Source organism: Apium graveolens, chromosome 6, assembly GCF_009905375.1.
Source record: "Apium graveolens cultivar Ventura chromosome 6, ASM990537v1, whole genome shotgun sequence".
Lineage (NCBI taxonomy): Eukaryota > Viridiplantae > Streptophyta > Magnoliopsida > Apiales > Apiaceae > Apium > Apium graveolens.
The window spans coordinates 149,687,756-149,713,990 of NC_133652.1; the positions used below are offsets into that span (position 1 = coordinate 149,687,756).

The window sequence follows — 26,235 nt, forward strand, 5'->3', positions numbered from 1 at the left end:
AGGATAATTATAGGCGCTTGTGCCAAAGGAATACAGTGATGATGGTTAAAGCTATGAAGGTTGTATTATGGTTTGGAAGATTGACATTCCTTCTGATGACTGTGCAATACCCAACCGTAATAGTAGTTGGTAAAGGTTTAATTCGTGTAATCGCCATGAGCAGGCTATCTATCTTAGAAGGTACTATCTTGAGATAAGCCAGGACCATGTTTCAAAAAGGACTAGACGAACCTTTGACTTAAGTCCTCTATTTAGGGCGTATGATTAAGAATGGTATTAACCTGCTATCGGTGCTTTGATTGAAACTCTTCTGCAATTTTATATGCTTCATGTCATGTATGTATGTCAGGATCGGGAGTGTACTCCATGAATCATGAATGGTGATTATGTTACCTCCTTAGAAGGATTTGATACGACATGTATGGACTCCGTATGGTTAGCTATTAAGACTTCATGGAAAATGAATGACGACAGTAGGTCAGTGGTGGACCATAGTAAGGCAGCAATGATTCTGCGAGTATTGAGCTGATTACAACCGTGAGAGTTGTATTGGAATGGGTGTTGAGATTGAGTACCACTAATCGGGTCGTGGTAGTGTATAAGTTATCATTGATAGACTAATTAAGTAGAGTATCTACCTAGTGAATTATTATTCTTTCTTATCAATAGAGAGTCGTATTATTATACGAGGAAGGTTGCGGTGCAAGCATAGAATTCAAGTAACGATGATGTCTAGAATGAGATCCCAGATTCGATTTTCGATGTCGAGGGAGTTTCAAAGGTAATTGTGTATAAGCTCGAGGAAGAGCATGGGTCCATAGAATGATGGACGGGATAGTGAAAATATTTAGGCATGGGAAATACGAGGCTATAATGCTTGATGCTGATATAAATACATATATGTTTTGTTCTTCTATGATAAACCTCTATAGTTCAGAGGTAGGTTCCAAGCCAGATATTTTGTGGCAGTATATTTTTTTTCATATATACAATTCTCTTCAGTTCGTTCTTTTCTCTTCTTTTCATTTCGTGTAAGCTGAGAAGAACAACCCTTCCAGAAGGGGAGGTATTGCCGAATGACTATCTATCTGTGTGATAGAAGCCGAGTAGGATACCAGCTATTATTTAATTGCTTGTCAAGTACTAAAGGCTGGCCACCTTCTGTACTAACTATGCGATATAACAAGTGTTCATGATCATAGTGATCTCTCAACAAATTCCTTTACTTCTATTTGATTGATCAAATTTTGGAAAATAGAAACAACTGAAAAAGGAGTAATAAAGTGGTGGTAGTATGCGGAATGGGAACACATTCGTGATACTAAGGTTGACGTGGTTATTAAAAGGTTATAGAACGCTAACGAGCAAAAGTATAACCAGTATAATATTAGGAACGGAAGGTAGTAGCGATTACGAACTGGAAAAGAATGGGTATTGAGAAGCAAAAGTTCTAATGATAAAAGCTATAATGAGAGTCTGTGCAATAGACTTGAAAGAATTTGGAATGATCACTTAATTCGGATTGAGTTATCTTACGACAATAGATCATATGTCATTATCGAGATGTCGCCTTATGAGATTCTTGAGGGAAGATAATGTCGATCTCCCTTATGTTAGGATGAAGTTGTAGAGCGTAAGATGCTCGGACCCGCAGTAGTCCAAAGGACCAAGGATATGATAGATCTAATCAGAGGACGACTGGTAGTAGCCCAAGATGGACATGATAAGTATGTTGATTTGACACGAAAGGATAAAGAGTATGAAATAGGGGGCCTAGTAATGTTATAGGTATCCCCTTGGAAACCCTTGAAAAAGGATTGATGAGGTTCGGAAAGAAAGGAAAGCTAAGTCTACAATTTGTTGGACCCTTGGATATATTAAGACGTTTGGGAAGTTAGCATATGAGCTAGCCCTAACCCCGAACATGTAGCAGGTCGTAACGTGTTTCATGTATCAATGTTAAGGAAGTGTAATTCAGATGCCAGATAAATAGAGGCATATGAGCGCATAGATATGCAACCCGACGTAACCTATATGGAGCAACCAGAAAGGGTTATAGATCGAAAAGGGACAAGTGCTTAGGAGAAGGGTTATCAAACTAGTCAGAGTTTGATGGTAGAACCACAATGTGGGAAAATTGACTTGAGAGTTAGAAAGTGCAATACTAAGAAAGTATCCCTATTCATTTCTATCTGATTCCGGGACGGAATCCTTTTAAGGAGGGGAGACTGTAATAACCCCAATTTTTGGAAAATTTTTGAAACCCTTATGAATAGTGTTTTTGCTGAATGAGAAAACTTTTCATGCCACACTATGTAGGGGTTCTGATATGGATATTCTGAGATTTTATTAGTACTTTATATGGGATATAAGTGTATGTAAAGATCGTCAGAATCCAAATCCGAACACTTTGATTTTTCCCGGAAATCCACTAGATACGGAGAGAATTGAGTATAAGGTAACAGGATAAAAAGGATTTAAATTAAAGGATTATAGGAGAGGATCATAAAAGGAATATAATATATTGAGAAAGGTTAAGGGAACCTAAGTAATAAGATCCCGGGTATGATCCCTCAAACGATAAACGAAAACGAAAGTTAAGCGAACCGTATGATAGGGATAAATAAGTCCTGATTTTATAATTAATGGGCTGCTAGGCCCAATAATAATAAGATGTATAATATTCAGACCAGAAAGGTTAAGTCTGACGGACCAGATTAGGCCTGGTGGAATAAAAAAGGCCCAAAAAGCCCTGATTATTAATTAATTTCGTAATTAATTAATAAGGGAGAAATCAGATGTTGAAAAGAGTCCCGATGAGGATATAAATCCTTAGAGATTAGCCTCAAGGGGACCTGAAAGGATAAGGAATCAGCTTCCTACTTCCTAGGACTCCTAAATCTATCCTAATTCAGAGGCTTATCCACCAAGCCTCCTATACCAAGTCCAATTCAAGGACTCCCACATCTATATAAGGGGTCTCCCCCCACCCATCAGAACTACGTTTTTTGACTTGATCCTTGGCAATCAGCAAGGTACGTAGGCATCTTGTTAAGGCAGATTGAGTCACGAAACACAAGAGCAGTCAAATCGAGCCTCGAAGCTCACGTTCCTTAGTATTAAATACAGCAATCATATATAGTAGTTTTAATCCATAACATTTGGCGCCGTCTGTGGGAAATACGCAACAACAACCATGGCGAGAACACGGAGAACAACCAGCACTCTGGAGGAGGGAACACCATCAGGGACAACCCAGGTGATTTCATCAACCGTGGAGGTTCCTCCCCATTCAACTTATGCATCTACTCAGGGGGAAGCCCAGACAGGGGCAACTCATCCTCAGCCACAAGGGACAACTCCCCCGACTGTTCAAGGTACGAATCCTCAAGTTCAACAAATACATATACCTGTGAATTCTCGACCCGTCGGGTATGAATACTCAACTATTGTTACTACTAACCCCCCTTATGGGATGCCCCTTCACCCTGAGGTTGGAGGAAGTGGATATGCTGGGCGAAGCGAAGCACGAGGGCGGTCGCCCCCCTATATACGAGGTTTGGATCCTATCCCTGAGGATCGGGAATTTTCTGGTCCATACACTGAGAGAGACTCCGAATCTTCGGATGATGAAGTGGCCCCGAGAAGGAGGCGTCCTGGGAAAGAGCCAATGGCCGATGGAAGGCAACGCCCCCAAAGCACCCCAGGGGCGAATCCCCAAGAAGTGCAGGAAAAGATCAGGGCTCATGAGGCTGAAATCCAAAGGTTGAGGCGTGATTTGGAGGCTCACCAAGCCACCAGACCCCACATACCTCCTAGGGGGAGAAATCCTCCTCCTATCATAGACCTGGATGGTCCGGTAAGAAGAAGGGCTGCTGTCCCAAGAACTGATCCAAGCAATCTCCTTCCCCTTGGAGATCCTGATGATCCAACTCCACCCTTCACAGAAGAGATAATGAATGCCCATATCTCAAGAAAATTTAAGATGCCCACTATCAAAACCTATGATGGCACGGGAGACCCCGCTAATCATGTTAGGACATTCTCTAATGCACTGCTGCTGCAACCCGTGAATGATGCTATAAAATGTCGGGCCTTCCCTCAAACCCTGTCGGGTATGGCTCAAAGATGGTACAGTCGCCTACCCCCAAATTCTATTGGATCATTCAGAGAATTAAGTCAGGCTTTTATTAAGCAATTCATCAGTGGAAGAGTCCATGAGAAAAGTTCAGCATCTCTTATGAGTCTTGTGCAGGGAGCTAAAGAATCCTTAAGAGATTACCTAAATCGTTTTACAAAGGAGGCTTTAAAAGTCCCAGACCTTGATGATAAGGTAGCCATGATAGCACTGCAACAAGGAACTAGGGATGAGTTTTTCAAGATGTCTTTGGCCAAACGACCCCCTGAGAGCATGTTGCAGCTCCAAGAGAGGGCAGGGAAGTATATCAAGGTTGAAGAGAGTATGAGGAAGACCGTAGTAAGTAATGAGCCCACTGGAGGCAAGAAACGAAAAACTGATTTGGAGTATATCGCTAAGGATAAGTATCCTAGAACTGAACAAAACCCTGATTCAACCCCCAAGAAGGGAGGACCTGGGCAAAAGTTCACTGAATACGCTAAGCTGAATGCCCCCAGAAGTCAGATTTTGATGGAGATTGAGAAAGACAGAGATATTCGCTGGCCTAAGCCCTTGAAGGCTGATCCCGCCAAGCTAGATAAGGGCAAGTATTGCAGGTTTCACAAAGATGTTGGCCATGACACCGATGAGTGTAGGCAGTTGAAAGATGAAATTGAGTTTTTGATTCGAAAAGGAAGGCTGAACAAGTATACTGGAGATGGAGGAGACAGAAACAATAATGGAAGGAAGAACTTTGAAGATCGTAGGAGGGACCAAGATGATCAGGGGCGGAATCCCCAACCTAGAGGACCAGTTATAAACACCATTTATGGAGGGCCGAGACCTCGAGGGCCTGTGATAAACACGATCTTTGGAGGTCCAACTGCTGCTGGATTGTCCAAAAATTCCAGAAAGGCATATACTAGAGAGGTTATGCATATTGTTGGAGAAGCCCCGAAGAGGGCCAGGACAGAAGTAACATTGGCTTTTGATGATTCCGACCTAGAGGGTGTGAAGTTTCCCCATGACGACCCGCTGGTCATAACGCCGATAATAGGAAATAGCCCGGTTAAGAGGGTCCTTGTGGATAATGGTGCTTCTGTGGATATCTTGCTCCACGACACCTTTCTAAGGATGGGGTATAACGACTCCCAGTTGACACCAACCGACATGCCGATATATGGATTTGCTGGAGTAGAATGTCCTGTGGAAGGGATAATTAAATTACCAACCACCATAGGTACGGAGCCAAGGCAAGCAACGCAGATGCTGGATTTTGTGGTGGTAAAGGCTAGTTCAACTTATAATGCTATCATGGGGAGAACAGGGATACATGCCTTCAAGGCAGTCCCCTCCTCCTACCATTCAGTCATGAAGTTCCCCACCCGAAACGGGATTGGAGAAGAGAGGGGAGATCAAAAGATGGCTAGAAGCTGTTATGTGGCCTCTTTGAGGGCAGATGGAGTCGGGGGGCAGGTTCTTCCTATTGAAGATATGGATGTTCGAGAAAATGATGAGAATAGAGGAAGGCCAGCAGAAGAATTGGTTTCGGTTCCTTTTGATCCCAAGAATCCTGAGAGGATGACTTTCATTGGAGCTACATTAGAGAAGCCCCTTAGAGGGAAGTTAGTGAAATTTTTGCAAGAAAATAGTGATGTGTTTGCATGGTCAGCAGCTGATATGCCAGGCATAGACCCGGGGTTAATTACCCACAAGTTAAACGTGGATCCAAGCCGGAAGACAGTGAAACAAAAGAAAAGAAATTTTGCCCCGGAAAGACAAGAGGCTATAAAGCAGGAAGTGGAAAAGCTCTTAGAGGCTGGTTTCGTTGAGGAGATTCAATTTCCGGAGTGGTTAGCAAACCCTGTAATGGTGAAGAAGGCTAATGGAAAGTGGAGGATGTGTATAGACTTCACCGATCTGAATGATGCATGCCCCAAAGACTGTTTTCCGCTGCCTAGAATTGATACTTTGATTGATGCCACCGCTGGACATGAGATGCTGAGTTTCATGGATGGGTTTCGCGGATACAACCAGATCAAAATGCATAAGGATGATATTCCAAAGGTATCATTTATCACTGACTTTGGTGTTTATTGTTATCTTGTTATGGCGTTTGGTCTCAAGAATGCAGGAGCCACCTATCAAAGGTTGGTGAATAAAATCTTTAAGGATCTTATTGGGAAGACTATGGAAGTCTATGTTGATGACATGCTAGTCAAGAGTCTAGTAAAGACTGATCATATAACCCATTTGAGGGAAGCTTTTGAGGTCCTGAGGTACCACAAGATGATGTTGAATCCCACGAAGTGTGCTTTCGGAGTAGGATCTGGAAAATTCTTGGGGTTGATGGTCTCAAAGAGGGGAATTGAGGCTAACCCCGATAAAATAAAGGCAATCCTGGACATGGAACCCCCGAAAACTGTCAAGGATGTTCAGAAACTCACAGGAAGGGTTGCTGCGCTAGGACGATTCATCTCCAAGTCAGGAGACAAGTGCTTGTCATTCTTCAAGTCATTAAAGAACATTAAAGACTTTGTATGGAGTGAGGAAAATTAGAAGGCATTTGAAGAGTTAAAGAAGTATATGGGCCAGGCCCCGTTGTTGGCCAAGCCAGTTCTGGGTGAAGTTTTATTCTTGTACTTGGCTGTTTCAGAAAGCGCCTTGAGCGCGGTGTTGGTTAAGGAGGAACTGAAAGTCCAGAAACCCGTATACTATGTCAGCAAAATTTTGCATGGTGCTGAGTTGAATTATTCAGCCATTGAGAAATTCGCTTTAGCCTTGGTGATGGCTTCAAGAAAGCTACGTCCTTATTTTCAAGCTCACCAAATTGAAGTGCTAACAAATCAGCCACTGAGAAATATCATTCACAGTCCCAAGGCAAGTGGGAGACTAATTAAGTGGGCAATAGAGTTGGGAGAGTTCGATCTCAAGTATAAGCCACGTATGGCCATAAAAGCCCAGGCACTAGCTGACTTCGTGGTGGAATGTACCATACCCAACCAAGAAGTCGGGGGGCAGGAAGATACCACACCTCAAGACAAGGGAGTCGACAATGGGGACAAGGAGAAAGAATATTGGGTTCTCTATTTTGATGGAGCATCAAAAACAAATTCCAGTGGAGCAGGGTTGGTTTTGCAAAGCCCTGATGGATTCTTAATTGAGTATGCCATGAAGCTAGACTTCCCAACCACAAACAATGAGGCAGAGTATGAAGCCCTGATTGCTGGCCTTGGTCTAGCTGGGACACTTAGAGTCAAAAACTTAAAGGTCCGTGGAGACTCGAAGTTGATCATATCCCAGGTAAAGGGAGAATTTGAAGCAAGGGATGATACGATGGCAAAGTATGTTCGCCTAGTAAGGGCTGTGATGACCCAATTTAATGAATGCCATGTTGAACACATTCCAAGGGAAGAAAATGCTAAAGCAGATGCGCTATCAAAGTTTGCTTCATCTGAGATTGAAGAAAGTTCAGGAAGTGTGTACTTCCGTGTTTTGAAGACACGAAGCATAGATGTTAAGCTTGTGGCTCCCGTAGGCTTGGGGACGTCATGGATTGATCCCATCAAGGCTCACATTCAGACCGGTTGGTTGCCAAGCGATACAATTGAGGCACGGAAGTTAACTGTTCGAGCACTAAGGTACTCTTTGATAGATGGGATTCTATATAAAAGATCTTTCGTGGTTCCTTACTTGAGGTGTCTCAGGCCCGATGAGGCACGCTTGGCTCTTGAGGAAGTGCATGAAGGCATTTGTGGGCAACACTTGGGGGGCAGGGCCTTGGCTCATAAGATAACTCGTTTAGGCTTCTATTGGCCAGAAATGATGGCTGATGCCAAAGAATATGTAAAGAAGTGTGATCGTTGTCAGAAGCATGCACCAGTCGCCAGACAACCCCCCGAGATGCTGACCTCCATCAACTCACCTATTCCCTTTGCTATGTGGGGGATGGATATTCTAGGGCCTTTTCCTATGGCCACAGCACAAAGGAAGTTTCTGATTGTAGCCATTGATTATTTCACCAAGTGGATCGAAGCCAAACCTTTGGCCAAAATCACAACTAAGCAGGTTGCACAATTCCTGTGGGAAAACATTATGTGCCGATATGGAATTCCCCGTATCCTCGTCACTGACAATGGAACGCAATTCAACAATGAGGAATTCAAGAAGTATTGTGAAGAAAATGAAATTGAGTTACGATTCACCTCTGTGGCTCACCCGCAAGCCAATGGGCAAGCGGAAGTAGCAAATCGGATAATCCTGGATGGACTAAAGAAGAGGATCGAAAAGTCGAGAAATAATTGGGTAGATGAGATACTTCCCATATTATGGGCTTATAGGACTACCTGTAGAGTCACGACAGATGCAACTCCTTTCATGTTGGCATATGGGGCGGAAGCAGTAGTTCCCGTGGAGATATCACATTCTTCTCCAAGGATTCAGGCTTTTGATGAAAAAGAAAATGAGGAAGGGCAGAAGTTAGCCCTGGATTTAATCGATGAAGTACGAGATAAAGCACACGCAAAGATAGTAGAATATCAGAAAAAGGCTTCGTTCTACTACAACCTAAGGGTTAAAGAGAGGTTTTTCAAACAAGGTGACCTAGTCTTGAGAAAAATAGAGGCTTCTGGTGTCGGACAGAAAGGAAAGCTTGCCCCAAACTGGGAAGGGCCGTATAGAGTCAAGAGCGTTCAGGGTAGAGGAACCTACAAGCTGGAGACTATGGATGGTTTTGAAGTCCCGAGAACCTGGCACGCACAAAACCTGAAGGTTTACTACGTGTAAGATGGTCGAAGTACGATTCTCACTCGTCAGGATGGCGAGTAGGTTAAAAAGCACCTTGAAGCTTTGCTTGCTTAGGATTTATATGTTTTAGTTTTATTACGAAATTTATTAAGACTTGTGTAAGGGACGAATCCCAGACAATTTTATGAAATTCATAAGTTCTTCAAAGTATGTTTGTGGCCTAACAAATAAAAATCAAATGCATGGATGCAAAACATAAAAGGTGATAAATGAGATAGATCTGATAGATGTTACAAAAGTTTGATAAATAAAGTCTCGAAAATAAAAAAAAGCCACGCAGGGCTGAAAAAGCTCTAAGGAGCTGAGGTGCCCTCGGCGTCCATATCATCGTCTTCTCCGCTCTCGCTAGATGTCTCCGTCGTCTCGGAGGAGGAAGAGCTGTCATCCTCAGCGGGTCTGGAAGAGGACTCGGGAGGAGGAAGAAGTGGATCCTGAGGAACATGATCCGAGACGACTACTCGGGTACGAAACCTCTGTAGCAAAGCCTCATCGTCAGGGCAGATGTAGTCCGCCGGGTTAATATCAGGACAAGCCTCATTCACGGTCCCAAGGGCCGTGTCCCAACCAGTCCTAAAAAACTCGGGAAAGACTGAATCATCCCTAATCCTCATGGATTGGGCAAACTCCTCCGAGTCCAGATAATTGTCTATAGCTTTATCCTTCTCCGCCCGAAGTACCACCAGCTCGGCGTTAGACTCTCCGAGTTCTTCCTCCTTGCGCTTGAGCTTCTTCTCCAGGGTAGCATACTTCTTCTGCTGCCTCCTGAGGGCGTTATCGGCCTTATCAGAAGCCCGCTTCCATGATTCGGCTTGCCTCACAGCGCCTTGAAAGTAGGCGTTAGACTGAAACAAAACAATTAACAAAGTGTAAGGCAAGAAAGTGCTACAAGAACGAGAAATAAGTTTAAAAAAAGAGAAGGCATACCGAAGCCAGAGATTGGGCTCCCATGAGCTTAATCCTCTCAAGGTCAGGAGTGGCCACTACATCAGTAAAGTCCTTTGGAGTCACGCTATGGTAGGACCAATCCCAAGCATGCTTCGTGGAACCAACCACGGTATCCCCTCGGCGGAATCCCCAGAGAGGCTGAAAGGTGCCTGTAGCAGCAGCAGCAGGGGCAGCAGCAGTGATAGGAGCATTATGGCCCTCGGCTCCTTCAGTTGAGGCCTCCCCCATAGGCTCCTTGTGCTTTCTCAAGAAGATAGGCTCTGTCGCCTTTCCTCGGGTGTCTAGGCCTGCTAACCGAGCTTTCTTCATCCTAGCTGTTTCCTCGACCAAGGGGACATTGTCCTCGTTAATCTCCTTAGCAGCTGAAACAAAGCAAAAGACAAAATAAGTGATGTTAATAATGCGTGAAAGAAAGAAAAATTGAGAAGGGAAGAGAAATACCCTGTTGAGAAACAGAGGATAGTCCCACATGAATCAGGGAAAACTCTTCTAAAAGAGTCCAGCTGGTGGTGGTGCCATCATCCTGAGTGAGCCCATTATAAATGATAGTTTCTTCAGGAGTTAAGTGAATGGATTTGAGGCTACCATCACTGACCTTCCCGAAGGAAGATCGAAAGAGCGTGCCCCAATCGCCATTCTCCCAACGTAACCCGACGAAACTATTCCTCCAATTTGGATTATTATCCGGAATAGAGGCGCTGTTAAAGATATGTTTGCTTTTGGGCCTTTGTTTGACATAAACCCAGCCACAAATATTGGAAGAACTATTGTAACATTGAAAGACTTTCCTAAAAACGGCTACAGAAAGAGGAAAGCCCTCCCTAAGACAACAAACCATAAAACATAGAATATTCCTCCAGGCGTTTGGAGGAAGCTGACACGGGTTAATTTGTAAGTCAGCCAAAAGATGAGGGATAAAAGGATGGAAAGGGAACCTAAGCCCAGCATTAAGGGCGTCGGTGTAGATGAAGAGAGTATCAGGCCTCCAGTGGCAAGTACGGTCACCACCAGAGACTGGAACTAGTCTAAAGGGAGGAGGGACGTTATAACGAGCATTTAGTTTATTGAAATCTATGTTATGCCAAGTATTACAGTGATTAAAGGAGTCGAGATGTGCAGTGGAAGGATATTCATCCCCCCTAGTGTTAATCATATCGATCAAAGACATATACGAAGAACGAATATCGATATCCTTACCTCGTTTTGAAGCCGAGGCTATCTTTGCCGCCCTCTCGGAATTCTTGTCAGCCATTAGAAAGCTAGAAAAAGCCTGAAGGAGAGGTTGGAAAACTAAAGGAGGGATTTGAGAGAGGAAAGGCTAGAAAGTTGGAGGAAGGATGAGAAGAAATTTGTTGGAAGATTGAAGAAATGAAATGAGAGGTGTGAGGAATCACACTCTCATCCCACCTCTTTATAGCCAAGAAGAAGGGGATTTGGGCCTCAAAAAAGCCCATATGGGCCCAAAAATGGAAGGATCTGGAATGTTCCAGAATATTTTAGAAAGTCTTAGAAAAGTATGGAAAAATCTGGAATGATATGGAAGATTCCAGAATATTCTAGAAGTCAGGCTTAAGAGTTCAAGCCCAACCCAAGTTTGAACGGGCTTTGGAATTAAAGCATGATAGAGGCCCAGTCCAAGAAAGCCCAGAAAGAGGGCCCGATTAGTTGACAAATAAGGCCCAGATTTAAGAAATAAGCCCGTGAGCTAAAAGCCCAGTTAAAAAACAATGGGCCCAAAGGATAGCCCCATAAAATCCAGGCCCAAATCAAGGGCCCAATAGAGTCCAGCCCAGACGTATGACCCTAAGAAAATATATGCATTAACATGTTCTTGACCCAATTCGATCAAGGCACAAACTGTATTTTTCCTTGAATGAGTTATGGTCGAAAGGGCATCGACCAGGGCTGAGAGAAAGATTAATTCGGTCAAAATATTATTTCCTGACCGAAAGGGTCAGGATTCTGATCGAGAAAGCCATGCCTGAAACCTTGTCGACTAGAAACCAAGGGAAAATCCTGGTCGAACTAGCCCTGCCCGAAATAGCTTCGACCAAGGCAAGGAAGATGGTTTATTCGGTCAGAAGAACAGGACTCCTGACCAAAAGGAACAAAATTTCTGGTCGAAAATTTTCTGGTCGAAAATTGTAAAAAAAAAAAAAAAAAAAAAAAAAAAAGAGAGGAAGGGGTGAAAATCCTGGCCGAAATTCGACCAGGATTCCTGATCGAATGAGCCCTGCCCGAATTTGCATCGACCTGGGCAACAAATGAAGGTTAATTCGGTCAAAAAACAGGACTCCTGACCGAAAGGAACAAAATTTCTGGTCGAAAATTTTCTGGTCGAAAATTGTAAAAAAAAAAAAAAAAAAAAAAAAAAAAAAAAAGGTTAAGAGAAAAATCCTGGCCGAAATTCGACCAGGATTCCTGATCGAAAGCATCCTGCCCGAAAAGCTGTCGACCAGGGCAATATGGGGGTTAATTCGACCAGGATCCTGGTCGAATGGATTCCTGGTCGAAAACTGTATTAAAAAAAAAAAAAAATAAGGAAAATTCCTTAAATAATTTCTGAAAAATATTAATATTTTCAGAAATAAGGAATAAATCCAGAAAAATTAGGATAAATCCCAGAAATTAAGGGAAAATCCAGAAAAAATAAGGAAAATTCCTTAAATAATTTCTGAAAAATATTAATATTTTCAGAAATAAGGAATAAATCCAGAAAAATTAGGATAAATCCCAGAAATTAAGGGAAAATCCAGAAAAAATAAGGAAATTCCTTAAATAATTTCTGAAAAATATTAATATTTTCAGAAATAAGGAATAAATCCAGAAAATTAGGATAAATCCCAGAAATTAAGGGAAAAATCCAGAAAAATTGGGATAAAATCCAGAAAATTAGGAAAAATCCCAGAAAATTAGGGAAAATTCCAGAAAATTAGGGAAAAATTCCTGGAAATTAAGATAATTTCTGAATAAAAGGAAGATTCGTTGTAAATGTGTAGGTCGCTCCACACTTTACGCAAAAACGAAACCCTGTAAGGGAACGAATAGATTTAACTTCTGCGAAACCTAATCAATGTTTCCCAAAAGTTGGGGGGCAAATGATAGGGATAAATAAGTCCTGATTTTATAATTAATGGGCTGCTAGGCCCAATAATAATAAGATGTATAATATTCAGACCAGAAAGGTTAAGTCTGACGGACCAGATTAGGCCTGGTGGAATAAAAAAGGCCCAAAAAGCCCTGATTATTAATTAATTTCGTAATTAATTAATAAGGGAGAAATCAGATGTTGAAAAGAGTCCCGATGAGGATATAAATCCTTAGAGATTAGCCTCAAGGGGACCTGAAAGGATAAGGAATCAGCTTCCTACTTCCTAGGACTCCTAAATCTATCCTAATTCAGAGGCTTATCCACCAAGCCTCCTATACCAAGTCCAATTCAAGGACTCCCACATCTATATAAGGGGTCTCCCCCCACCCATCAGAACTACGTTTTTTGACTTGATCCTTGGCAATCAGCAAGGTACGTAGGCATCTTGTTAAGGCAGATTGAGTCACGAAACACAAGAGCAGTCAAATCGAGCCTCGAAGCTCACGTTCCTTAGTATTAAATACAGCAATCATATATAGTAGTTTTAATCCATAACACCGTATAACAGATCAGCGGTCATTAGGCAAACAATTAGGAAGTTAAGCAAAGGGATTAGAGGAAGTGATGTCACCCAACCAATGAGAAGAGGACAAGGAAGGGAGGATGACATAGCAATGTGATGTAAGCATGACATAGGGAAGGAGGAGGTGTGGTTGGTTTATAACCACACAAATATAAGGTTATTAAGGTAATTAACCAAAAACAAAACAAAAAACAACCAAGCTAAGCCAAACAAATCAAAAAACACAAAATCATTTCATTCTCATCATCTTGCTCTCGGCTTTTCATCTTTTTCAAGGGCAAGAATTTCAAAAATCAAGTTCCAAGCATTGTTAAATCACAAGGTAATTATCTAAGCTTCCTTGTACATAGATATGGATATGCTATAAGTTTAAGCTCCTAATTCCTTCACAATCTCTTCCAATAAATCAAGGAAGAAGATGGTGAATAGTAACCTTCAAGAAATAACTTTATTTTTCTTGAATTTTTATGAAAGATTAAGGTTATACAAGCAAGGATCAAGGTTCTTTTAGGCATTCAAAGCTCTTGGGTTGTGTTAGGAAGCTTCAAGGAGGTATAAACAACTTTCACCTTTAACTTATAGTTTGAACTTTGAGTTTTGATGAGTTCATGGATGGATTAATGTATATATAGAAATATCCATGTATGTATAGCAAGATCCATGTATGTTAGATAGTTTGGTTGGATTTGTGGTGATTTTGGATATGAATCTTGGTTAATGGTTAATGAATCTTAAGTTATGGTTAGTAGATCATGTTTGCGGTTGAATAAGTTGGAAAACCTTGAGATTATGGACTGACTTTGCCTTGATATAAGTTGTGTTTGATGTATTGATGATGGTTGGGTGGTTTGTAGTGAATTGGTAAAGAATTGGAGTGGTATAAATATTGGTAATCGCGTAAACATAGCCGTCGTAACGTCCGATTTTCTTTAGACTGTTTTGTGCATAACATTAGGACCCGAGGACCCCCTGCTAGATTATGACCACTGCCATGTTTAGATAGCTCATGTTACGAGCTTCGTTTTGATATGTAGTACGTTCGATTCCGATGCACGGTTTAGGAGAAACGACCGTTTCAAGTAACGGCGTTTCGTTTCGCGAACGAAACTTTTTCCCTCGCCTTACTTTGAAACATAGGTTAAAGACCAAAAAGGGTTAATTAATGTATGAAACATTTATGGTAAGTGTGTTAGGCAGTTGGTAAGACACTCGCGAAGGAATCTCTTTAAAACTCGTAAAGGTTAAATTATTAAAAATGGTGGAGCCGAGGGTACCCGAGTGACTTAAGCGAATCAGTGAGCGCAAAACGAGCGTTAGAGTCTAAGTTAGTTAAAGTATAGATTTACAAGTGACTTTGGTTTAATTCCAACTTACTTGTTGCTTATAGGTTACCAGACTCGTCCCGAGCCATTCGTAACCCCCAGTCGCTCAGGCAAGTTTTCTACCCGTTATACTGTTGCTGTGATGTAAATATATGTATATGCATTATCTTGTGATATTGCATGATTGTTATTAGCAAATTTTGCGATATATTGGAGCATGCTAATATGGTATATATGCATGTCTGTTTCGTAATCTGGTTATCTATCTGTTGATTTCAATGCTTATAGTTGCATAATACCTATGCTAGAAATAAGCAAGTAGTTGCGTATACCCTTAGTATAGGGGATAAAAGGTGAACATATTTCTAAACCGGGAGTCGATGTTCCCGAGTACATTATATATATATATTTATTTATATATATATATATATGGATATAGTTTTTAAAACTATTAATCGAATAAGGTTTATTCGATAACTTTAACTTTATTTTATTATTGAATATTATTTTGAATATTCATTCGAGGACTTATGACTCCTTTTACTTTATTAATGAATATTATTTTGAATATTATTCGAAGGCGTATGACTCCTTTTATTTATTTATCTGAATATTATTTGAATATTCATTCGAAGGCTTATGACTCAGTTTATATTATTTAATGAATATTATTTGAATATTCATTTGAGGATCTATGACTCCGATTATTTGCTGAAATATATTCTTTATTTTATTAAAGAATAAGGTGTTAATAATCAAACATATTTTCGATTATTCAAATAAAGATAATACTTTCATATAAGTATATCTTTGGTTATTTAATACTCGTTTCAAGTATAAGTTTTAAAACTTCTACTTCAATTATTTTTATAAAAGATTATTCTTTATGGGAATATTATTTAAATAATAATATTCAGTCATTTTCTAAATATTCTGGGGACTGATTTACTTTATTAAATCAGCTTTACTCCAAACACTCTTTAAAGTGTTTTCGAGTCTTCAAAATGATTTTTAAAAGTTAGAGCGGATCCCAAAACTCATTTTTATATTTAAGATCTTCCTTTTAAAGGGGATTTAAATACTCATTCAAAACCTGGGGAATCCGGCTCTGTGGTGTATTTTATATTCGCAACAAGGTTGCAGTTTTGGTAAATGAATTGATTACTTACCCAACGTTCGGGAAGTAAGTCCATCTATTGAGTCGGCATAAGCAACATGGGCTCAGTGGGCGTCCATGATAGTGTAAGTGGCTCAGTGGGAGTCCATCAAATGCATAAGTGGCTGAGTGGCAGTCCAGCATAGGTCCTAATGCGGCCAGGGTGATGACCAGTGGGGAATTCGCCCATCTACTAGTAGAAAAGGTTACTTATGGGTATCTTTGCCTGATCAGCAAGATATCTGGTTTATGCCAAAATTCTTTTCCTTTCCAAAATTCATTGGATGTTTCAAACTCTGTTCATACTTTACATAACAGAGGTTCCAGGAAATGTTTAAGAGATATATATATGTGGATATATATATATCGGGACTAAATAAAGTATCTCGTAACTTTATTTCATTCAATAATATTTCAAAGATTGAATCTATTCAAATCTTGTCTTGTAGTCTCATCTATGTGATGAACTTTTGAAACTGATTATAACTTGAACGGTGGTAGTTCAAGTAGTATTGGGAAAGATATAAGTATATTGGGGTATTTGGTAACCTCATCTTTTAAACTTATATCTAATTAATAATTGTCTTAGGAATGACAAAGATTTTCAGAAAAACGTTGAAACAAGGTTAGATATATGAGATCACCTTGCAACGATATTTTTTTTATACAGTTATACACTGGGACTTTGTGTATATTATGCATGAAAGAGGACTTCCAATATTTTGAAAAGTATATATGTATATATACTGAATATTTTGCGACTTCATCACATTAAGATATCAAACTTGGTTCATTTCTTTTGACCAAGACTTTCATGAGTATTATGAGTAGGCTCATATATTGTAAATCATTATACATATTATTTTGGTGGGCTTGCTGCTCACCCTTGCTTTATTTCTTCATCACACAACAACAGTTAGGAAAGATGGCCAGACTCCAGCAGACCCAGCGCAAGCGCGTGGGAAGCGTCCCGCGTCTTCCCGTTGATGTTGTAGCTGCTATAGCTGCAGAGGTAGATCTATTGTAGATCAGACCATCTACTTTTGAGAATCAATTATGTATAATTATAACTTGTGGCAGATAATGGCAATTAACTGTAAATTTATCAAGTAATCATTTTGGGTTGTAATAACTTTTAAATTGTGGATTCAAAGACTTGTACTTATTTAAATTTCATCTCTGAGACTATAACGGGTTGTGGTGTGTGTTAGTGTGGGGTCACAGCATAAGGTTATTATTATTAATTAAGTGAAGTGATATTGTGGAAAGAAAGACCGTGACGACCCGGATCCTCGACCCCGGATCTGGGGGTGTTACAATATCCATAGACAGTCACAGGCTAATTCACCATTTTCGGGCACACACTCGAACTCTAATTCAACATTTCAAGCTACCACACAGTCAAATGTCTCAGATACACAAGATGAAGGAGAAAGACCAAGGAAAAAAGCTAAAAGCTCATCAAAACCATCCAAAAGTTCACAACTTGAAGATAAAATGGCTAGTGCACTAGACCTTATGATTCAAAATAATAGTGGACCGTCTCTTCAGGAGTGCAAAGAAAAATTAAACACAATTGGTTGGGAATCAACTAATCCATTACGCCAGATGGCCCTTGGTATTTTCTGCGAAAGTGCAACTTATAGGACACAATGGATGCTCCTTGAGGAAGATGAAATAGAACCTTGGGTTAAGATGGTTTCATTTAAATTAGGATTTAAAGTTTAGTTTTTTTTTGGTTATCGAGTAAACTATTTCTAAATTTGGTTTCAAACTCGAATGTTAAAGTTGTTTGGATTTTGTGATTTATTTGATTCTTGTGGTGAACATTGTAGCTAGGACTGTGAATTCAGTAATTTTAGTTAAATATCTTGTAGTGAACATTGATATGGTTCTCAGTATAATGAAATTTAGTTTACATTTTTTAATCATTCACTATTGTTTTATGTAGGTTGAATATGGAGACTATAGATCAACTTTTATGTGTCATGCTTGTGTATTATTATTTAAAAAAAATTCGCTCGAGGAATGTACCAAGGTTAAAAGATAATACTTCAGTTTTGGGTGGACATGCATATACACGTGAGTTGTTAAATGGTTCAAACACACAATGTCAAGAAATGATGCGACTCTCTCGTGTTGAATATATACAACTTTGTGACCTCTTTAAGCAGTGAAGTTGGGTTAAAGATAGTCGAAATGCAACTGTTGAAGAGAAAATTGCTATTTTCTTGCATGTTATAAGCCATAATGATAGCTTTATAAAGGTGAAAAATAGATTTCAGCACTCCACGGAAACACTTCACAGGTATTTTCATGAGGTGTTGAATGGAATGATGGAGTTTGCCAAAAAAAGTCATAGTCCCTACGCCATATGACCAAAATACCAGTAGATCAAAAAGACAGAAAAAGCTACTAAAAATATTTTCAGTAAGTTATTAAATGTCATTTAACTTATTTTATTACAAAGTAAATATAATATATCAAGGTAGTAATAAAACATGCATATATCCTTATATTACAGGGGGCAATTGGTGCATTAGATGGAACCCTTATTCATGCAATTGTTCCTGCTAGTCAACAAGCTCGTTACAGAGGACGAGGAAGGGGTGAATGCTATCAAAATGTACTAGGAATATGTGATTTCACTATGATATTCACATTTGTTTGGGCCGGATGGGAAGGGATTGCACATGATTCAAGAATATTAACAAAAGTTGTAGCTGATACTGATTCTGGTTTTCCCCTACCACCCCCAAGTATGTATCTTTTATTATGCTTTACAATATATTTTTTTAATAAGTAATCCGTATTAATAAAATCAAAATATATTATTATATCAATTGCAGATAAATATTATCTTTGCGATGCTGCATATGCAAACACTCGTGGTTTTCTAACTCCATATAAAAACACAAGATATTGGCAAGCTGATTTCCGGGGACGGCGTGCTTTGACTAAGGAGGAAAAATTTAATCATGCTTATGCACAATTGAGAAATGTTATAGAGCGTGCATATGGTGTTTTGAAAACACGATTTCCTATATTAAAGCAAATGCCTCCTTACACATTTTCGACGCAGAGAGATATCGTCATTGCATGTTTTGCCGTCCATAATTTTATAAGGTTGCAAAAATTAGAAGATGAATTATTTGATGAATGTGACAACAATGTCTCGAGTGACAGTGATGAAGAAGAAAATGAAGAAATGGTAGAAGAGGCAGAAGATGAATCACAACGAACTTCACAAGGAACACAATTCATGGGTAGATTATGTGATCACATTGCTTTGAAACTTTCACCGGGCTCATAAACTTTGTACTCCACTTCTGTTTTATTGTGACATGATAACTACTTGTTATAATTTAATATTTTTGTATGTTAAAATTTGTTCAAATTAGATGTAATGTTTTTTTGAACAAAATGGCATCCAGATAAGATAAATATTTTTACCAAACAATATTATTCATTCAGAATTTAGATTTTTGATTCCTTCAGATTATTCAGAAATATTATTCATATAGAAATAAGATATTCAGATTTGCCAAATGACCACTTAATACGATTTGATTAGTCTCATAATATACATACACATACTTACATAAATAAAATATAGGATTCGGGTTTTTAGGTTAATAATAATGTAATCTTTTTCTTGGGAATCCGTAAAAGTCTAATCGGAGGATGTAGTCGTGGATGAAGTTGCAAACGTTGAGAATATTTCGCAGCCAGTGTTTCATATGTTTACCTGGCACAAGTTGATAAATACAAGCAATATAGAATGAATAATTAAAACTCAAACTATCTTCTTTTTTAATTGGATATTCAAAATATAGAAATAAGTGAGTTTTTCAGGGAATAGATGTGAGCATTAGTCTTGAATCTGAAAATAAGAGTTATATCTATAGATTTTCAAACAGAGGATAAGATAAAGTTGTAAAACTTATTTGTTTGAAAGTAAACGGATAAGTTTTGTAAACAATCTCGTTAGTTTGTTTAAAGAGATAAATAATAGATATTTTTTTTGAAAAGTTCCAATAGATTTATCAAGATATAGTTTATTTAGGATTTAAATTTGTTTACCGTCAAATAGAATTACAACAAACCATATTACCTACAAATGTAGACTAAGTCTCGTAATCCGCATTCTCGAAAATCTTGAAATCATCATCAAAATTCTGCAAGTTAACAATATTCTGGAATTATGCGGGCTAAAGTTCAAATATAGGACTAATTTATCTTTGTCATGTGAAAGAGCAAGCAAACCGGACAGCTCAACTTATGACTGAGTCCTTTGTTTGTTAGATAGCTAGAGTCCTTTTGTTTGTTAGATAGCTACAATGTGTTATGTTCTAGTTTATTATTATTGGAAACGATATCTTTCTGATATTTCTTCTTAATGAGAATTTTTCATTTAAAAAAAAAACATTTCCCGCTATTAAGAAAAATTGTATCTTTTTCTTTTGTAGTTTTAACAATTTCCACCACTTTACACTCATTTTCCTCCCATCTCTGTGCTCCTCCCATCAAATGTTAAGAATCAATGGAGAGGACAAACATCGCAAGACAATTTAGCATAACTATTATTCAGGGGCACAAGTTATCGTGGAAGAACTCTTGGTCTCTTCATTATAGGGACTACATTACCTAATAAAGTTTGCATCTCATATACAGTAATGTTGAGTTTTCTGAGGTTGAGTTGAAGAGAAAAACAGGGCAGACAAAATTAAATTGAAGAAATTATGGCTCTAGGTTTGAAGAACTAAATTTTTGCCAAGAATCATGTCATCTGTGGTGAAATCAGCTTCTTTTCTGAACCCTCCCCTGCCGAAATCTAGCTCATAGGACCGTGTCAAACCTTCTACCAGACCATAATCTGGTATCAACCCAAGCACACTCTTCGCTTTCTCAACCGAGGTAAAGAAATGCTGCATTTTTAAAAACACTCGAAGTGAGTTAATCAAACAATCAATTTCTGATATAGATTTAAAAGATAAATATGCATATTTCAAGCTTTCAAAGCATAAGCCTATAACTGTCTATAGTTTCTAGTTATCAGATAATTTAATGATGTCATATTAGTGTTAATAGGATCCCTGACAGATATAAAAAATTCCTAGCAGATATAAGCAATATTCGCAACCACGTACCTGGTCACGGAATGGAAAAGCTTTCTTTTTACCAAAATCGAATTCTTTGGGATTGTAATGAACTAGTTCGGGCTCAGGGAATCCACCAGCCTGTGACAGATAAACGTAGGCACGTAGGCATTATTAACGTATAATTTCACTAGGCTCAGAATATGAGAGCATATATACTGAACAACATACCTTGGCACATGCTCTTGCTAATCCATCAAATGTAACATACTTCTCCCCAGATATGTTGAATATCTGTTTCATTGCTTTTTCATTACAAAGTACCTCAACAAAAGCCTTTGCCAAGTCCTGATATTAAGAAAAGTAGTAAAATAAGACGTGTCATAACTTATAACACCTCAATTTATAATGCTTTTCTGCATGGATGTTTAAACCTATTCAGAGGGGAGCGAAAAGTGCTTGACTTGCTCAGCCTCACTTGCAACAAATATGCAAGTAGAGTGATGGCTCTATCTAGATGATGTTTAACTTAGATGAATTTAAATTTTGTGGATATGAAGCAAAATTTAGTGATAATAAGCAAGCAATTGCTAACCTCTACATGTCCAAGTTGCGTTATTTGCATCCCTGAGCCAGGAATGGGGATTGGGCGACCAGCTTTTAATCGGTGAAAGAACCACTCTTCAATAGGGTTGTAATTCAACGGACCATAAATATAAACTGGCCTTATAGAAGTCCAGTTAGCATCTCTGGCTTGTAGCAAGGCTTCTGTGGTCAGCTTTCCCTTGTGCCTGCTCTTTGGGTCAACTGCATCAACCTATTAGCAATAAAATTGAAGTTTAACTGACATGAGAGACATATAGGATGTCAAGCACTACCAGCAACTTCTCAGCAGAAAAAAAACTTGCAGCCTTTTGCAGGAATTGATGGACATTAACTCTAGTATTATAAACATTATTGTGTTTATAATATAGGGTGGGTTGTAGATAGATTCAATCCTAAATTTTAACAAACAATAATGCTTTTAAGAAATGATGTTCATAAATTAAGCACCTTCTGGATAAGAAGAATTAACACAGGTGATATATCTATAACAAATAGATGTGCTAAAAATTGACTGATCTTTTGCTGCTAAATTGTGTAAGAGAAGGAGTTCTGCAGGATGATCTTTGCTCTCTATGGCATTGACCAGGTCTTGAATGATGCTGATTCAAGTAGTGAAATTTCACAGGGTTGATGGCTGTGCAGACTGTGTATAGACATATAGTCATCATTGTTTATGACTTGTGGTAGATGTTACTAAGAAAAAAAAAAAAAAGTAGCCCTGGGGTTTGTTCGTAAAGGGGAAAACATGGAACAGGACGATTACTGAGCACATAATTTCTAATTCAGCAGCAAGAAAAAATATTGAAGCAGTAGTATGTCTTCGTGAAATAGATTAATTGTAGCACACTGACCTCAAAATGGGGTAAAAGATCAGATTTCAGGTAGACACCAGCTGAAGAGCAGTATATGTACCTGTCAACAAGTGACTGGAGTTCAGCAACTAACATTATGAAAAAAGATGTCTGCAATCTCCTAGAGTAATAGAATGTGCTTTCCTACTTTACTGACTCTATATAAAGAGCAATCTCCATGAGCCCTTCATTCGAGAAAGCAATTTATAACTAATACTATCATAGAACCTTGTCCATTACGCTTATGAATTTTTGCGTCAGGAAGAGTAATTAATTCAAACTACAACGTAGCGTCAGGAAGAGTAATTAATTCAAACTACAACGTAAATTATCAAATTGACTTATTTTAAGCTTACTGTTCTAGATTTGGTAATGCATCCAATATGGGCTCCACTTCATCTGCCTCGCGTCCTAAAGATATGAAGGTATTTTTTTTTAGAAAAAGTAGACAGAGAAAAGAACAATAAATACATTAGCAAGGTGAATTAGATATACCATTGATATCATAAACAACATCAAAGCCTTCTGCAGCAAGACTAGATCTCACAAAATCAAAATCCTTGCGATCTCCTTTTAAGTGTGATATCTACAAATCAAATACATTTATACTCCTTTGAGCAAACGATTGGACATTCAAGTATATAACAGTAGGCATACCAAAAGATATATCAGAGCCACATATGATTGTAATTTGTACCTGAGATTTGAAAGCATCATAATCTGCCTCTGATTCACCAGGCAAGTTTTGGGTGATGGGTGCTTTCCCTCTAGTGAATAGGGTAACCTGCACTAGTAATTTTATACAGTTGATGATAATTTCAAAGATGTGCTGAGATGAAAAGACAGCAACAATGGTTTTTGCATCACACTTGAAGTCATGTTGTAAGATGGGAGTTTAGTAAATAAAACTTTGGAAAAGAACAAAGGAAACTTATACCACAAGGGGTTAGAAAATTATGTATAAACCTGATGGCCCTCTTTGACGAGAAGCCGGGATAAAAAGACACCAATAAATCGAGTGCCTCCCATTATAAGGATTTTTTTGGCTGTAACTTGTAATGCTCCTTTTGGCTGGCATACTCTCCGCTTATACTAGAAGCATATACAGAAGACAAAATCAATTACATAGTTTTAAAACAGTTTATCATATACAAAAATGAGAACATGCGATGATATTTTCTTGTAGTAAACAGTTGCTTAATAATTTAATATGTACAAGCATATGGTGGTTTATCTAAAAGCAATGTGAGTAGCATTTCTAGTTTCTTGATGGATTGTCATCTAACATTGTAATATCTAATTGTGCTTCATCAAGAACATTTGTAAATGGAAGTGATCCTAACATTAGTATACGATACTGGTTAAACGTACACCAAATGACAATAATAGAAACAAAATAAAAACATAAGAAGGAAGTGGGGGTGTACCTGAAGTGAGGAGGTCAGCTTGGTGCCAGTGAAGTCAGAGAGAGAAGAAGTGAGAAGGGAGAAAGAAGGACGTTGTACTTTATGCTGCTGCATCACTGCAAATGTTGTCATGCTGATGATGTCCTGTTATAAATGAACAACCCCCTTTGTTTTCTTGGAGCCTGAGACCTATGAAGAATGAATATAAAGGAAGGAGGCCATGTTGTAGTGTTGGGTTGTAGTTTGTTTGGTGATTTCTCATTCTTACAATTGTGATAAGAATTAAGACCCCACCCCCTCTCTCTCAAACTGCTTCGGTTTTATCCACACTTTCACAGCCTCTCGTTTCCTGTACTTTGACGCCTTCCAGATCACGTCACTGTCTAGCCCTCTTAAACCTTTTTAAGCCCACTTCACTTCACGGCTTCATTATACCATTCCAAACATTATTATTTTCAAAGGATTTACTATAATTTTTGCAAATGCCATAAATTTATCTATCAATCCTTTTTTTTATATTTTATCAATTTAAAGACACAATTAATGTTAAATTAATTGACTGGTCAAACCCGATACAATACAACCCAAAATAGGTCGTCACGATCACGGCCCAATATGAGTCTTGATAGTCTGAGCAGACTGTGACGGCCACGACACCAATTTGGTCGTGTAGCCCACGGCCCAATATCAGCTACGTGATAGGCCCGTCGAGAAGACCTGAAACTTCGGTATTGGACACAGTATGAAAGATCTTTTAAATGAAGTCAATAATGACACAAACATCGTATTCAATATGAAAACAGACTCTTCCTAGGAAGAATCTAGAATCCACCGTCTAGGAGAGTCCTACTTACCATCTAAGTAAGAAACTTGTCCACCAAGTCTTTCTACCCTAATCTAACCCTAGACTCAACATCTATATAAAGGGCTCTACCCTAATCTAACCCTAGACTCAACATCTATATAAATGGATCTACCATTCAACCTAGAACTACGTTTTGGCTTGATTCTCTACAACACAGAGATACATAGGCATCTTGCGAAGACAGCTTGTCCTCGCCGCGAGAACAAGCATTAAAACTCGAAACTCAACAACCCTAGCATTAGTTGTAATCACAACCCCAGTTTTTATTACATAATATTTGGCGCCGTCTGTGGGAAGACAACAACTACCATGGTTCTTACACAGAGCAGAAACAATGATGGACCCAACGATCCCATCCCCACAAACAATCTCATCAATAGTGAAGATACCCCCACACTCGACTTATGCCACCACCCAAGCAGGAACCCCTGCAGGGCCACCACCCAAGCAGGAACCCCTGCAGGGGGCTCAACCTCAAGGGACGAATCCCCGGATCCATGATCCGCCACTGGGGACGAATCCCCTGGCTCCTCAAGGGATGAATCCCCAATTCCAGCAACTACAAGCAAAAATAAACCCTTAACCCGTTGGGTATGAGTACTCAACGATCATGACCCCAGGGATCACCAACCCCCCTTACGAGATGCCTCTATACCCCGAGGTCGCAGGAAGTGGACACTCTAATCGAAGCGAAAGACAAGGGAGGACACCCCAATACGTCTGTGGCTTGGCTCCCATCCCTAAGAACCGAGAATTCTCTGGACCCTACTCTGAGTAGATACTCCGACTCATTGGACGATGAAGTCGCTCCAAGGAGGAGACATGCTAGTAAGGAGCCAATTCCTAGTGGTTATCGACAGCCCACGAGCACTCAAGGGACGATTCCCTAAGATGTACAAGAGAGGATCAGGGCTCATGAAGCTGAGATCCGAAGGCTGAAGCGTGATCTAGAGATGCACCAGGCACCAAGACCCCTACATGCGGTAAGACAAAGAGATTTTCCTCCTATCGTAGACCTGGATGGTCCAACACCAAGACAAAGGGTTGCGACCCTAAGGGCTGATCTAAGGGATTTGATGCCCCTAGGAGATCCTGATGATTCAAATCCATCATTCACTGAAAAGATAATGAATGCCCACATATCAAGAAAGTTTAAGATGCCCACCATCAAAGCATATGATGGCACTGACGATCCAGCCAATCATATCAGGACGTTCTCCAACGCCCTGTTACTACAGCCCGTGAACGACGCTGTCAAGTTTCGGACCTTTCCCCAGACTCCATCTAGCATAGCTCAAAGGTGGTATAACCGTCTACCCATAACTCAATTGGGTCTTTCAGAGAACTAAGCCAAACATTTATCAAGTAGTTCATTAGTGGCAGAGTGC

At 39.3% G+C, this 26,235-nt stretch overlaps 2 protein-coding genes across 2 annotated transcripts; both read right to left on the reverse strand.

The window, feature by feature from the left end:
- Positions 1-238: 238 nt before the first annotated feature.
- On the reverse strand, positions 239-10,096 carry LOC141665531 (uncharacterized). The gene is made up of 3 exons (XM_074471516.1): positions 9,848-10,096; positions 9,514-9,765; positions 239-247 (listed from the first exon to the last, which is right to left on the reverse strand). Exons 1-3 carry the CDS (start codon positions 10,094-10,096, stop codon positions 239-241), a joined length of 510 nt encoding a protein of 169 aa, XP_074327617.1.
- A 10,530-nt stretch (positions 10,097-20,626) lies between these two features.
- On the reverse strand, positions 20,627-24,222 carry LOC141666725 (chloroplast stem-loop binding protein of 41 kDa b, chloroplastic). The gene is made up of 10 exons (XM_074472888.1): positions 24,004-24,222; positions 23,543-23,668; positions 23,274-23,360; positions 23,072-23,162; positions 22,933-22,987; positions 22,577-22,637; positions 21,715-21,936; positions 21,351-21,467; positions 21,171-21,260; positions 20,627-20,948 (listed from the first exon to the last, which is right to left on the reverse strand). The coding sequence occupies exons 1-10, from the start codon at positions 24,112-24,114 to the stop codon at positions 20,769-20,771; spliced, it is 1,140 nt and encodes a 379-aa protein (XP_074328989.1). The 5' UTR covers positions 24,115-24,222; the 3' UTR covers positions 20,627-20,768.
- Between the last annotated feature and the right edge of the window lie 2,013 nt (positions 24,223-26,235).

Coding starts and splice junctions, on each gene's coding strand:
- LOC141665531 (XM_074471516.1), bottom strand. CDS start 10,096: ATGGGGGAGGCCTCAACTGAAGGAGCCGAGGGCCATAATGCTCCTATC. Junction 9,766..9,847: donor GAGCCCAATCTCTGGCTTCG/GTATGCCTTCTC, acceptor GTTTTGTTTCAG/TCTAACGCCTACTTTCAAGG.
- LOC141666725 (XM_074472888.1), bottom strand. CDS start 24,114: ATGACAACATTTGCAGTGATGCAGCAGCATAAAGTACAACGTCCTTCT. Junction 23,361..23,542: donor TCGTCAAAGAGGGCCATCAG/GTTTATACATAA, acceptor TTACTAGTGCAG/GTTACCCTATTCACTAGAGG. Junction 23,163..23,273: donor ATGATGCTTTCAAATCTCAG/GTACAAATTACA, acceptor TTTGATTTGTAG/ATATCACACTTAAAAGGAGA.